At 50.4% G+C, this 13,690-nt stretch overlaps 1 protein-coding gene across 5 annotated transcripts in view; it reads right to left on the bottom strand.

The window, feature by feature from the left end:
* Aspscr1 (ASPSCR1 tether for SLC2A4, UBX domain containing) overlaps positions 1-13,690 on the bottom strand; it is a 36,598-nt gene that overhangs the window by 20,943 nt on the left and 1,965 nt on the right. For 2 of the 5 annotated variants that reach the window (XM_021176863.1, XM_021176867.2), the window contains exons 3-5: positions 10,531-10,645; positions 9,624-9,724; positions 852-909 (exon numbers count right to left, since the gene is read on the bottom strand). In XM_021176863.1, the coding sequence (XP_021032522.1) occupies positions 852-909; positions 9,624-9,724; positions 10,531-10,645 (274 nt within the window). Of the gene's footprint in view, positions 1-851; positions 910-9,623; positions 9,725-10,530; positions 10,646-10,731; positions 10,838-10,858; positions 11,114-13,690 lie in introns of those variants that run through there. The other 3 variants (XM_021176865.2, XM_021176864.2, XM_021176866.2) reach the window with 3 other exon arrangements.

Raw genomic sequence — 13,690 nt, 5'->3', positions numbered from 1 at the left:
CCCTGTCCTGTCGTGTGCAGGGTGACAAAACCTTCTCAGTGTACTATCTGCGGCCACACACCAGCCTCAGCTACTTCCCAGCCGTGCCCACTGGACCAAAGGTAGGCCTCTGAGGAGCTGCCCTCAAGGGCAGACAGTCAGATACAGCACGAGACCTAGAGTGTGCAGCCAAACAGGATGATCAGGCTGGGTCTCTGTGGTCCTGTGGTCCATCTCTTCATTGCAGGAAGAATGTGATCAGAGCAGCTTCCTACACCCCTCGTAGACCCTCATAGCCCCTCACAGCCCCTCACAGCCTTGGGTTGAAGAGTCTCAAATGGGGATCACAGAGAAAGTCCTATCCCACCCCAGGACCTTCCTGCGGACCTGCAGAAACAGCATGCCTCCACCTAAACCAGGACAAGGCACTGGGCCAGGGAAGAAACAAAAAGCCCCTGTGAGGTCAGGGGACCCAGGGCTAGGAGGGTCCTCGAGGTAGCAGGCGGGGCTGGCGGGCCAGCACGGCCTCACTGCCAGCTTTGCCTGAGACACGCTGCACTCAGTTTTGAAAAAGATCAAAACACAGAGCAAAGCAAATATTTACTAAAATGAAACCACTTTTGTGACTCTCCAGCTTTGAGAGAAGCTGAAAAAACAAACAGGGCACTGAGGGAGGTTTCAGGAGCAGCCCGGGCGGCCGTGGTCGGCTTCCAGTGGAGCCGGCTGTTCCGCTTTTTTCCACAGAACACATAATGCTTTCAGGGGCTGGGGCTCCCGCCACTGCTTTGAAGACTCAAGGCAGTGAAGTTTCCAGGCTGGAAAGTGGGCTGGGCCACTCAAGTGTAGGAAGGAGTCTGGCGGCCAACACCTACCTCGTTCCTCATGTACACGCAGACAGGGGTCTTCTCACCCAGCTGCTGCAGACGCTCCCTAGAAAGAAAAGAAGGAAAACATCAGGAGCCACCACAGGAGACAGCAGAGACCCCAGGCTTCCTGATTCCCTCCTGGACTCCATAGCCATCAACAGGAGGCAATCAAGGGCTGCATGGAGCCCCAAGAAGGGCCTCAGCCATCAGACACAGCCAGGGATTAACTCCTCCTACCCGCTTCAGCCAGAAGGCCACCACAAGGCACAAGACCCAAAGGGGATCAGCAGCCCTATCCCCATGCTGAACATTGCCGACATCAGCACAAGCCATCGAGGACCCTGGGTCCAGCCCTGACACCCAAGCCCGCCCAGCTCAGGACACAACCCCATTCAGCAGACTCTTAAGCAGCCGGGGCTCTCGAGGCCATAAGCACCACCGTGAGCTGTTCTCTTACCCAGACCCACTGAGGGAGGGTAGCAGACCCCTGGAAGGGTGAAAGACACCAGTTCTTAACCCATAGGCAGCTTGAAGTAATGGCCTACAACTGTCCTTGACCCAGGACCCCAAAGGACAAGTGTCCCTTTTGTGCTTGGACACAAAGAATGAGAGCAGTGCCCTCTTGGGAAGCATACCCAGATGTCTACAGAGGTAGCTTTCTGAGGTGATGGTCACCCAAAACAGAATGAGAGAGAGACCTGTCTCCCCATCATAGATGGCAGTCCCAGGCAGTACTCAGATCCACTGAGGCAGAGAGCAAGAAAGCGACGAGAAATCCCACAGACAGATGCCATTCTCCGCCCTCCATCATTCTTACCCACCTTTCAAATAATGTCCCTAGGGGCTAAGCATCTGTCCCTCTCCACACAGAAGCCCTAAGGAGCATTCAGCGGGCACTGGTAGACCTAAGCATAAGTCACACAGCGACACCTCCCCCCACCTCCAACACACAAATAGCCTACCTTTTGCTGACATATGAGGTGACTAATGGGGGCCAGATGACTGGCTGGCCCTGAAACATTTCCTCTGCTGATGGACTGACTGGAAGTTTAGTGCCTACATTTCCTAACACTGAGACCCCCATCTCAGACCTTAGTGCAACCATGCTAAGGTCAGCTCTTCTCCAAAGGAAAAAAAACAGTTGAGCCCATGGGCAAAGGAGAAGACCCAGCTAGGCCTCGTGATCATTATGGCCCAGATAGAAAGGCAGAGTCAGAGCAGGAATTGAGCTGGTGGCCAAAGTGAGGATACAAGGAATAGGTAAGTGTTGAACTTGGACAGGGCAGGACAGGGAGAGCTAGAAGCCAGTATCCAAGGATCATCTAGATATGAGACATGCACCATGATCAACCCCACGTGCTCAAAGGACCTGTGGGACACACATGTGGCAAACACAGCTCCAATGAGTAGGGGTCCACAGGAGTGAGCCTGGCACTGGTAGCATGGAGTAAGTCTATTAGAGAAGGGCTGAGCGTCAGCCCACAGGCCCATGGTCCAGCTCAGGAACACTGAGCACTTATGTCTGAAGCCACCATCAGACCTCTGTGGCCTGTGCGCAGAGCACACTTGCCTTTGGTATTCTGCACTTCTGCCCTTGAATGTTCCCTACTCTAGAACACAGTCCTGAGGGCCCAGCACTCCAGCTTCACCTACTCCCAGAGGGCCTTGTCAGGACAGCAAAACATAGCTTAAGGAGACCACAAAGCCCAACCTGCAAGACAGGCTTCTGGCCCCATGGGATCTATGAGGTTCTCAGCTGGTTTACTCTCCATGAAAGGCCAGCACCATCCACACAGGTCATTGTGCAACTGTGTATTGGAACTGCCCTTACTGCCCAAGAAGATAGGCCAGGGGACAAGGGGACAGTCAGGGAAGGAAGACGAGAACACAAGAGACTTTGCCTCCCAGATAGCAGACATGGAACACACTTCTACAAGAAGGCTACCTGACCCAGCACAAGGGAAAGGCCAATGCAGTGCCCTGACTACAAGCCCTTGCTTGGGACATTATAGGATAACAAATTACAAAAGGAACAGAGCCCACCCGACATCAAATTATTAGACAGTGGCCAGCTTTGATGTGTGGCTTCTTCAGAGCAAGCAGGCAGATCACATTCCCCCATGCAGCATCTGAGAACAGTGTATAAACACGCCGTGTGGCCACAGGCCCAGGAAGGGGCAAGCCAAAATATCTTCCAGATCTGCCACCCCTGCCTAGCAAGCAGAACTGCCAGTCCTAGCAATGGGACTCAAGACCTCATGTACCCGTGGGTCACCATCACACCCACACAGACCTCTCAGAGCCTACTCCTTTCCCCCAGGCAAGCCTGAGCCACAGGACCTCAAGCTCCAGACGGAGAAATGCACCACCAGGTGGTGGTTAATGGCTTCTATGGAGTCTGCTCACCCACAGGAGGGATGCCCCCAGGAACAAGAGAAGGTGTATGAGTGGTATCCAAGACCAGCAAGCCTTCCCTGGTGGGAGTCAGTGTGGCTGAGCAGGACACAGATGCATGCCTCAATCACCACCAAGCTCACCATTCCCTTAGGGGTGGATAGTCTGGACATTTGGGGCTTAAATCCTTGTGAGGACAGGGGCACTGTACACTGAGGACAAGCACTGTCTACAGCCTCTATACATGTCACCTGTTCAAACTTGACACACAGGACTAGGACTAACACAAGTGCTGCCAAGAAAAGCCTGGCACCACCATGTTTCCAAACAGACAATGACCCACACAGGCAAGACCAGCAAAAACACCAGATCTGTGACTAGAGGTAGTCAGGCTTTTCGTGGTTTAGGTGCCCTCTGAGGATAAGCCCATGTGCTGAGAGGACTAGGAGCCAGTGCCCACTGCTTGGTAACAATGGCGTTCCATGTGTCCAGGTTCCATCTAGAGGGAACAAAGAAGCCCAGACAACTGAGCCTACACAAGTCCAAGGAAGGAAGCCTCTGGACTTCCACAGATAGCTACAGCCAGGAACTGAGCTGGAGCCACTGAGTACACAGACCTACTCTGAATATGGCCATAGGTTTGATCTCAGCCCCAGAGGAGTGCTATCCTCACCCACAGTCTTCTCTATGACCTGTAATACCCTGAGAATCACCTAGCTCTCCTGAGGGTTGCAGCTAGCCACTCAGAGTTAGGAATGGCAGAGAAAGGGCTCGGTGCATACAGCAGCCAGGTGGAACACAGGGGCAGGGGCAGGGGCAGGGGCAGGGGCAGGGGCAGGGGCAGGGGCAGAGGAAGAGGACCCAGTGAAGAAAGAGGCACATCTTAGGACAGGCCAGATGGAGCCAGTAGGGTCCTCGGAGTGTCCAGTGTGCACAGTTGGCACCTCTGAGGGCAAGTCCCCTTTGCAATGAGTTCATGAACTTGACATTTTACAAAAGAAAAAAAGAAAAAGAAAGAACCCACACTGTTCCCAAACAGGCTTCAGAGAACAGCCTGGGGGGTGAGCCCTGAATCCTGGGGTGTCCCAAAGTACACCCTTCAGTTCATGACGCCCGGGCTCCTCTTACCCATCTCATCTCTGTCTTACTCAATACTTCCTGGTGGCCATTCGCCTGATGTAGCCTGCTGGACCCCATCTCATCTCTGTCTTACTCAATACTTCCTGGTGGCCATTCGCCTGATGTAGCCTGCTGGACTGGCCCTACTGACTACACACCCATGTGGGCTGTGTGGATAGCCGCAGGATCTCCGGACATGTGGTAAATCCTGACTCATAGAAGGAGGCACTGGTAACACTACAAAGCCCCAGGGTCCCTGTCTCTCTCTACACATTCTTAAGCTCCACTTCTATAGCCTTTGGACACTGTTATTTCCATTTGTGTCTTGCTTAACCACTGAAGAAACCCTCCATCATATGACCATAAAGAAAGTGCGTAAGTCCAGCCATCAGGGTACGGGACCACAGAGCAGCCCAAAGTCAGCAGCCCCAGCTACTTTCCTGGTCCCAGAGAAGTAGACAGAAGGCCTAGCCAGTCACGAGGCAACTAGAGATGGCCCAAGCTCCAAAGGAGACTCTCCAATTTCAAAATTTTCATACGCAGTCTGGGAAGATGGCTCAGCAGCTAAGAGCCTTGTTACTCATAGCATTGGAAATGTAAATGAAATAAATACCTAATTTAAAAAAAAAAAAAAGCCTTGTTACTCTTGCAGTGACCAGCTCTGGTCCGGCACCCACCTGGTGGTTCACAAGCATCTGTTAGCTCCAGTTCCAGGAGAGCTGGCTCCCTCGCTGGCCTTTGTGGACACAAAGCACATATGCACATACATATATGCAGACAAGCATGAAAACCAGAAATAAATAAATCTTCAAGCCAGACATGATGCCACATGCCCTTAATCCCAGCCCTCAGGAGGCAGGGGCAGATGGAGGCAGGTAGATCCCTGAGTTCAAAGCCAGCATGATCTACAGAGTGAGTTCTATGAGAGCAAAGGATTCACAGAGAAACCCTGTCTCAAAAACCAAAACCAAACCAAACCAAAACAAAACAAAAACAAAAACAAAAACCCAACATCAAAATCCATCAATCAAGCTGGGCATGGTGGTACACGCCTTTAATCCCAGCACTTGGGAGGCAGAGGCAGGCGGATTTCTGAGTTCGAGGCCAGCCTGGTCTACAGAGTGAGTTCCAGGACAGCCAGGGACACACAGAGAAACCCTGTCTCAAAAAACAAAAAACAAACAAACAAAAAAATCAATCAATCAATCAATCATCACAGAGAAACCCCATCTCAAAAAACAAAACAAAATACCAATCAATCTTCAAAAGCCTGATACCACAAATGACAATATGACAATATCATTTTAGATGTACTTAGATAAACATATCAATAAAGTTAATTACACTTCATTTCATTTTTTCACTAACACTGTTACTAGAAAGTTCTGAGGTATGTCCATGACTAGCACAGATGGCCTACAGGCATTCCCAGTAATCTGGGTAGGGTTGGATCTGGCCAGAAAACCACCCATGCCTTCCAAACACATATACACAAAGCATACTTTACATACATATGACAACCTCAACAGAAGCCTTTTGTGGGCTGTGGGCCTCGATGCGTGATCTCTGGCATCCCCACAGGCATGGATGGCATTCAGAGTTCTTGGATGCTTCCATCTTCCAAGAAGCATCAAGGAGGTGACCAGCTTCCTCCATGTACAATTTGGCAGAAATTAAGAATACCTAAAGCCCTGGACTCACCACTTGGAACCTGCTTACCCCTCAGGTTCCCACTGATGAGACTGTTATCTCTGCTACAGAGTCTCCACCCGTCACTGTGAGACTAAAACTGCATCCACTCAGGGGTGTAAGTGGGCACCAGCTCAGGTCTGAAAGTTCAGAGCTGAAATTTATGACCTCTTGATCCACTGAGTCTATCTCTGAATTTATCCTGAGAGAGGAAGTAGGACCTGAGCAGTCCACTCCAGCTCTGCCGACACAGGCCACACAGTGAGGAGCAGGGCCTGTCAGCACAGGTACAAATGGAGGCTATCCACTCAACAGACGGCAACATGCAGAAAGGAACACCATGAGGATCTTAGGAAAATATTTATGACAATCACAATCAAAAAAGGAAGACCTGACAGCACAGGATGACACCATCCAAGCCTTCAGGAGACTGAGGCAAGAAGCCTCTGCGTTCGAGGCCTGCCTGGGCTGCAGAGAAAGTCCAAGGGCAGCCTGGACACAGAAGTGAGACCCTGTCTCACAAGGTAAAAGGAGTGGACAGTGAGAAAATGTCTGCTCCATAAACACGAAGATCTGAGTCCAACACCCCAGAGGTCGCATCAGAAGCTGGCCATAGTGGCACACACCTGTAATACCAGTGCCAGAACACAGAGACAGAAGGCTCCCTGGGGCTTACTGCACAGCCAATCTTCCTGAATTGGCGCATGTATACACAGACACACACAAACAAACACACACACACACACACACACAGAGTAAAAGAATTTAAAAAAATAGGCTAAGGATATATGTAACCCAGTGGCAGAACACATGCTTAGCATGCACAGAGCCCTAGGTTCTGTCCCCAGTACAATGAAAGAAAGGCGGGTATAAATCACCCTGTATCCAATATTCCCATGTTTAAAATTATCTGTAACATCCATGGACAGACCTGACAGCTGTCCTGGGCCCAGAGGCACTGGCCTCAGGGCTGCATAGTCCTCTGGATCATACTATTACTGCCTTCAACTGCACTTCAGGTACAAGTCAGCACATGCTGAGGGATACAAACCCCAGTGCTTCCCCACCTCCTCCATTCCTTCAGCTCCTCCCCAGGAGACACTACAAGATACTCTGGGCCATTTCATCTTCATTCTCCTGTGATGACAGGCACAACACCAAAGGAGAAGCAGCCGGGGTTTGGTGTCTTGATCCTGCAGTGAGCACCATGGCTCTGAGGCCTTTTCTCTGAGCCTTCCATCTTTCCTGACATTTCCCCACAGACATGTACTTTTCTCTGTACCACCCCTGGTGATCCTTGAGGGAAGCTGTCCGGCACCCTAACATCAAGTCTGTGTGCTCCTTCCCAGGAGACCAACAGGTTTTCCTAAGGATATGGATATACAGAGTAAACTTGGGACCATTCACATCCAAGTTTGTCTGTTCTGTCCCCACTCTTCCGTGACAACCTGGGAAGAGCAAATTCTAACACAAGTAGATCTTGAAGGCGCCACTCTGTCCCCACAGGGTCCAGCTCTGCCCTCCCCTGTGAAGGCAGCAGCAGCAGCAGCATTTCTGTTCCCAGACAGTGTATTTCACAACATTCCTTGATACGGGGCTTCTGCCTCCTGTCTGGAACTAAACAAGTCTCTCAGTCAGGATCACTTAGTCTTCAGCTCTGGAAAGTTCTATACAGCAGGGCAAGTCTGGAGTCTCTGCTCTCTGGACCTGCTTTGTAGTGAATGACTTGGCACAGAAGGCTGAACAACCCAACTGACCCTGTGCAACCTGCTCTCTGCCCTCCAAGGATATAGAGATTCTATCCCCAAAGAACTCAACCTTAAGCAGCTCAGCATCGGCCAGCAGCAACATGCCAAGCCAGATGCAAGCATGAGCCCAGGCCTGCGGCAATCTCAACTTCGAAGGCTGTTAGTCAATACCCACAGCCACCATGAGGAGGAGCCCATGTAGCTGTAGTAGTGCTCTGGCCAGGTCACCCATACTTGTGGCTGAGATATAAGCCTTATACTGAGTAGCCCAAACTGCTGCTGTGTTCCTACATTCTCACAACTCCTTCTCACTGTACCTACCAGTCTACTGGCCAGTCAGCCACCCTGCCTCTCTGCCTTCCTTCCTCCCTTGTTTTTGCAGACAAGGTCATACTTATACAGCTTAAGGCCTGTAACTCACTCTGTAGACCTGGCTGGCCTCAAACTCACAAACTCTGTGTCCTGAATTATGGGCATAAGCCATGTCCAGCAGAAGGATGTAGTGTGCCTGTGTATACGTGTGGTACGTGTGTGTGTGTGTGTGTGTGTGTGTGTGTGACCAGTGCTCCCCACTGAAGCCTATGTGATCCTTTCTATCCAATCATGGCTGTCATCTCACCAGCACTCAAAGGGGATGGGCAAGGCCTAGGTTCCCTGCCCAACACTCTCTCTGGCCATCACATGGGCCTAATATTTACACAGCTGCTAACACCAGGCCTAAACTCACTTTTTTTTATTTTAATAATTTATTTTTAGTTTATGTGCATTGGTGTTTGCCTGAATGTATGTCTGTGACATACGTCTGTATAAGGATGTCAGATTCCCTGGGACTGTAATTACTGACGGTTGTGAGCTACCATGTGGGTTCTGGGAATTGAACCTAGAAAAGCAGCCAGTGCTCTTAACCACTGAGCCATCTCTTCAGTCACCTTGACTCATTCTTAAAATCCATTTCAGGGCCGGGCGTGGTGGCGCACGCCTTTAATCCCAGCACTTGGGAGGCAGAGGCAGGCGGATTTCTGAGTTCGAGGCCAGCCTGGGCTACAGAGTGAGTTCCAGGACAGCCACGACTACACAGAGAAACCCTGTCTCGAAAAACCAAAAAAAAAAAAAAAAAAAAATCCATTTCAGACAAAAACTACTTCTTCTATTCTGTTTGCTGAGATCTTGGTGGTGTTGGTGGGTGGACACCCTTACTGTCAGCACTTGAGAAGCAGAGGCACACAGATCTCTGAGTTCAAGGCCAACCTGGTCTACAGAGTGAGTTCCAGGACAGTCAGGGCTACACAGAGAGACCCTGACTCGAAAAACAAACAAACAAAACAAAACAAAAAAATGTAGACAGACTTCCACCTGCAAGAGAACTTAAATACTATTGTGCACACTTCAGAATCACATTTAAACTACTAATCAACAAGAACCAACAGACCCAATATCAGGAAAACTCATCGTATAAGGCAATGTCGCAGTACCAGGCAGTTAATAGCCTTCTGCTCACTCTAATCACGGATTCCCAAACACAAGTCTTACACAGACATGGGGAGACACAGCCTACATCTCATCTCCTGTTGCAGCTCAGCATCAATCCTCGGGGTCTTTTGGGTCCCCACAAAGATGGAGGCATGGCCTTGCTCTTCTTGGAGGACAAGGAGGCTAGCAGGCCAGAAAGCTGAGCTGCCAATACCTCCCAATGCTCATCTCCAGTCAGTCTTCTCAGTCAGGACCGCAAAAGCCAGAGAGGCAGGGCCCTGGCCGGAGCACAGTACAGGTTTCAGACCTCTGCCAGGAGGGGGCGGGGAAGAGCCTGGAGCTGCCCACCAATGCTCACCTGGTCTGTGCAAAATGGCTGAGAAGCTCCCAGAGAGTCTGTCGGGAACAGAAAGCGTCCTGCAACCTGGAGCCATCATCCAGCTGGAACGCGATGCGAACCTGGAGAGAAGAGAACAGCTAATTAGGGAGAACAGCACTGTCCTAGCAGAGCCAGGCTCCAGGGGCGGACCCGCCCCACCTCGAGGAGACAGGTGCTGAGGAGGGGTGTGACGCCCAAGGGCTTCCCAGGAATGCAGTACCACACTGTATGCAGGCTGCATGTGGACCTCAACCCTCCTAACACTGTGACCCTATAAGACAGCTGCTCATGCTGTGGGGACCCCAAACACATTATTCCACTGCTACTAACTATATCTTCGCTACCGTTATGAATCATAATGTAAGTGTCTGATATCTGACCCCCAAGGACGTTGTAACACACTGGACACCCGCTGGTCTAGATGCTATCAGCTGGTGGGCCAAGCTGCAGCAGAGCCACAGCAAGCACCCAAGGAAGGCTGGCTGGGAAGCAACTGTCCAGCCATGGCCACACAGCAACCCGGGATCTCGGACCAGAAACATCTAGCTGGTAGAGAAATGCTACCAATAACCCCCACCAAACCCAAATCACAACACAATTAAAAACAAAACAAAACAAAAACCTCCAAAAACAAAAAACCTGCATAATGGAAAAAAGTTTTCACTTCCAGTCCTGAATTACTCAAGTAGGAAATACAGCTCTAGCTTGATTGACTGAGGAAGACAGAGGATCCCAGGACTTGCTTCAACCTCTCCAGCCCTTCTCAGGCCCATGGGCAAAGCTTTGACACATCTCCCAGTCAGCCCACAGAAGTCCTATCCAATGCTCCACAGACCCAGCAGAGAGAGAGAAGTGGAGCCACTGTGCTTCCCCACTGGACACCTACTATGTTCTCAGGCCCCTCGCGGCTACGGGACACAGGCACCATCTCCAGCTTGGCATTGTTAGGCAGGTTGGCAAATCTCCACTGGAGAGAGAGGTCTAGCACGGTCCTCTGAAACCTGCAGAACAGACACAGCCATAACTGTCCTAAAGACACAGCCCCATGCCTGCTGTTCCCCTGGCTACAAGAGCAGAAAGTCAGGACCTGAAGAAACAAGAGGCAAAGACCTGGACTAGCAGGAGCTTTAGATAGGCACAGGGCTGGCAGGGATGTGAACAGGAAGAGAACAGGATGAGCTATGTGAAAAGGCAAGGGTGAAACCTGCACATACTGTAGCAGATACTGGCCGGCCCACTGATTCTCAGAAAGTTGTAGCGTGGTTGGTGGGGTGCTTGCCTAACATGGACAAGGCCTGGGTTCAGTCACCAGTATTGCACAACCCTGGCATGGTGGCCCATGCCTGTATTCCCAGTTCTCAGGCTCAGGATGAAGACACACAAGTATCAGGAGTTCAAGGTCATCTTGATTACATAGAGATCAGGCCAGCTTGAGTGTAGCAAAACCTTGCTTCATCAGAAGCCATACATAGTAGTGCAAGGGAAGAACTGCAGCAAGTTGTCCTCTGACCTGGACCTCCACAAGCATGCTGGGCACACATGTACCATACATAACTTACGTATAAAATATAAAGAAAAAAAAGGAAAGTTGTCTCAAGCAAGAGCAAGGTGAGTGTAACAGGCTACCCTCTGTCACTGCAACTGTCAAAGCTGCTTGGTCTTAGGCAATATACACCAGCCCAAGAAACCCCATCCCCACAACTGCTGCTCGCTGCTATCCAAAGGAATGTGCGGCAAGCATAGAAGGCAGATCCTACGAAACCACCTCTGGGACAGCCCAGCCCAATGTCCTTAGAGACACTCAGAGTGAGTCCAGAGCAGTCAGTCACATTAGCCGTTACCTCTCTGCTTAAGTCCTGACGGGTTCATGTGCAGAAGGCCTAAAGAGAGCTCAGTGCCCTCCAACCACTAAAGATCAATGCAGCCCCTCCTCCCCACACCTGGAGGACAAGGCAAGCCTGAAAGCCCCTTGGCATCCTGAGCAGTGAGGCTCCAAGGCTTGCAGGGGCTTTAAACATCTGGTTTCTCAGAAACACTAAAGGAGCAAGAGATCTGGAGGTCAGTGAAGGCTCAAGCACATACAGGAAACAGCCTCCAAGATGTCTGCTCCTCGAGACAGCTCAGCCCAGACTAGAGAGCTCAATGACACTTCAGGCCGCACAAGGGCAGCCTTGGACCTTGATGCGTGGCTCCTGGCATCCCCTGATGGGCCAACAGAAAACCAATACCAGCCCCTTGGAAGAGAAGGGAAAGAGGCTCCCTCAGTGCCATCATCACGGTGGGGGGGAGGGGGGACGACAGTTTTTCTACCCAACAGCTTCCTCATCCTTGACCCCTTTAGGTCCCAAGACAATGAGAACTGTAGCAGCTACAGTTCACATGCCCAAGAAAAGCTCCACCCACAGCTCTGACAACACAAAGCTTACTAGACATGCATGGGGGAGGACAACAAGAAACGACAGAACTAGACAGATAAATCTGTGATTTTTTTGTTTGTTGTTTTTGTTTTTGTTTTTCGAGACAGGGTTTCTCTGTATCGCCCTGGCTGTCCTGGAACTCACTCTGTAGACCAGGCTGGCCTCAAACTCAGAAATCCGCCTGCCTCTGCCTCCCACGTGCTGGGATTAAAGGTGTGTGCCACCACTGCCCGGCTGTGAATTTTTAATATATGGTCCATGGTCAACCACTTTGAATATACAAAGTGACTAGCCCAACATTATAAATGCAAGACACTGTTGGAAATAAGAGTTTTCTGGACAGGACCTGTTAATAAAGCCCAAGGGTGTTTGGAAGAGCTGACAATGAGCTGGGTACAGTAGCACACCCTTAATCTCAATACTCAGGAGGCATTGGCAGGAGCTCAAAGCCAGCCTGGTCTAAACAATGCTCCCAGGCCAACCAGGCCTACATAGGTTCTCACAAAAGAAAAAGGAAAGAGGAAAAAGGGGAGGAGAGGTGAGGGGGAGGGAAAGAGGGAGAAACTGAGAACAAGACCACCTCATCAGCTAGTTCTCATTGGCTGACAGGGATCAGCCATGGTTGATCCGAACCCTCAACATAGGTTCAAAACCAGCAAACTGCCTTAGAAAATGCTAGTGGGAACCAGGACATCAGGCCTAAGAGCTGAGAACACTGGGTGGAGAGGAAAGGCCACTCTGTTTACAGCCAGGCACCAGCCAGGGCAATGGGAGCAGTTCTTAAACAAATTACAGTCAGTGGATGGAAAGGGAGACAAGGGCAGAGCTAATGCAGTGTTGTAGAGGAACTGGCTCAAATTATAGTCATTGCTCCAACCAGACACCATTACGTGGACCATGGGCAGGTTAACAGAACAGAGCTGGCACAAAGCTTTGTGGCAGGATATTGTTGGATGGCTTGGCCACTCAAGAGCACATGTTCTGGGATTCTTAGAAGACCAGAAAGGGAGCCGGAGACTGGAATGGCCTGATACCGGTATCTTTTCCAAGAAACTTCTTCCTAGAAAGCCCACAGGACAGCATGGGAAAGGCCAAGAGAGTGGGCTTCTTGTGTTAGGACAATGTTGTGAAAACATGTCTCCAAGAATAAAAGCTCTACTTAAGACAGAAACCTGCATCCCTCCTATGGCCTCAGACCCGAGGACCTGGTGGAGGACTGCTCTCTTTGTCCTGACACAGAGACCCAGACATGGGAGGACTCCAGCAGCTGGGAGGCGAACGATCCCTTTACAGCTTTCTAGCCATTCCTTTGTCCTACCAGGAATTTACAGACAGCCAAAACCCTGCACTGTGGGCTTAGACAGTGCTCCCCAAAAGATACATCCTAAAACCTGTGAAAATGACCTTATTTATCACAGGTACTTATGAATGTAGGTTAAGAGAGTAAATTAGGGCTGGTGAGATGGCTCAGCAGGTAAGAGCACCCGACTGCTCTTCCAAAGGTCCTTAGTTCAAATCCCAGCAACCACATGGTGGCTCACAACCATCTGTAACAAGATCTGACTCCCTCTTCTGGTGTGTCTGAAGACAGCTACAGTGTACTTACATATAATAAATAAATAAATCTTT

Source organism: Mus caroli, chromosome 11 (genome assembly GCF_900094665.2).
Source record: "Mus caroli chromosome 11, CAROLI_EIJ_v1.1, whole genome shotgun sequence".
Classification (NCBI taxonomy): Eukaryota; Metazoa; Chordata; class Mammalia; order Rodentia; family Muridae; genus Mus; species Mus caroli.
This window is presented reverse-complemented; position numbering and strand designations above follow the sequence as displayed.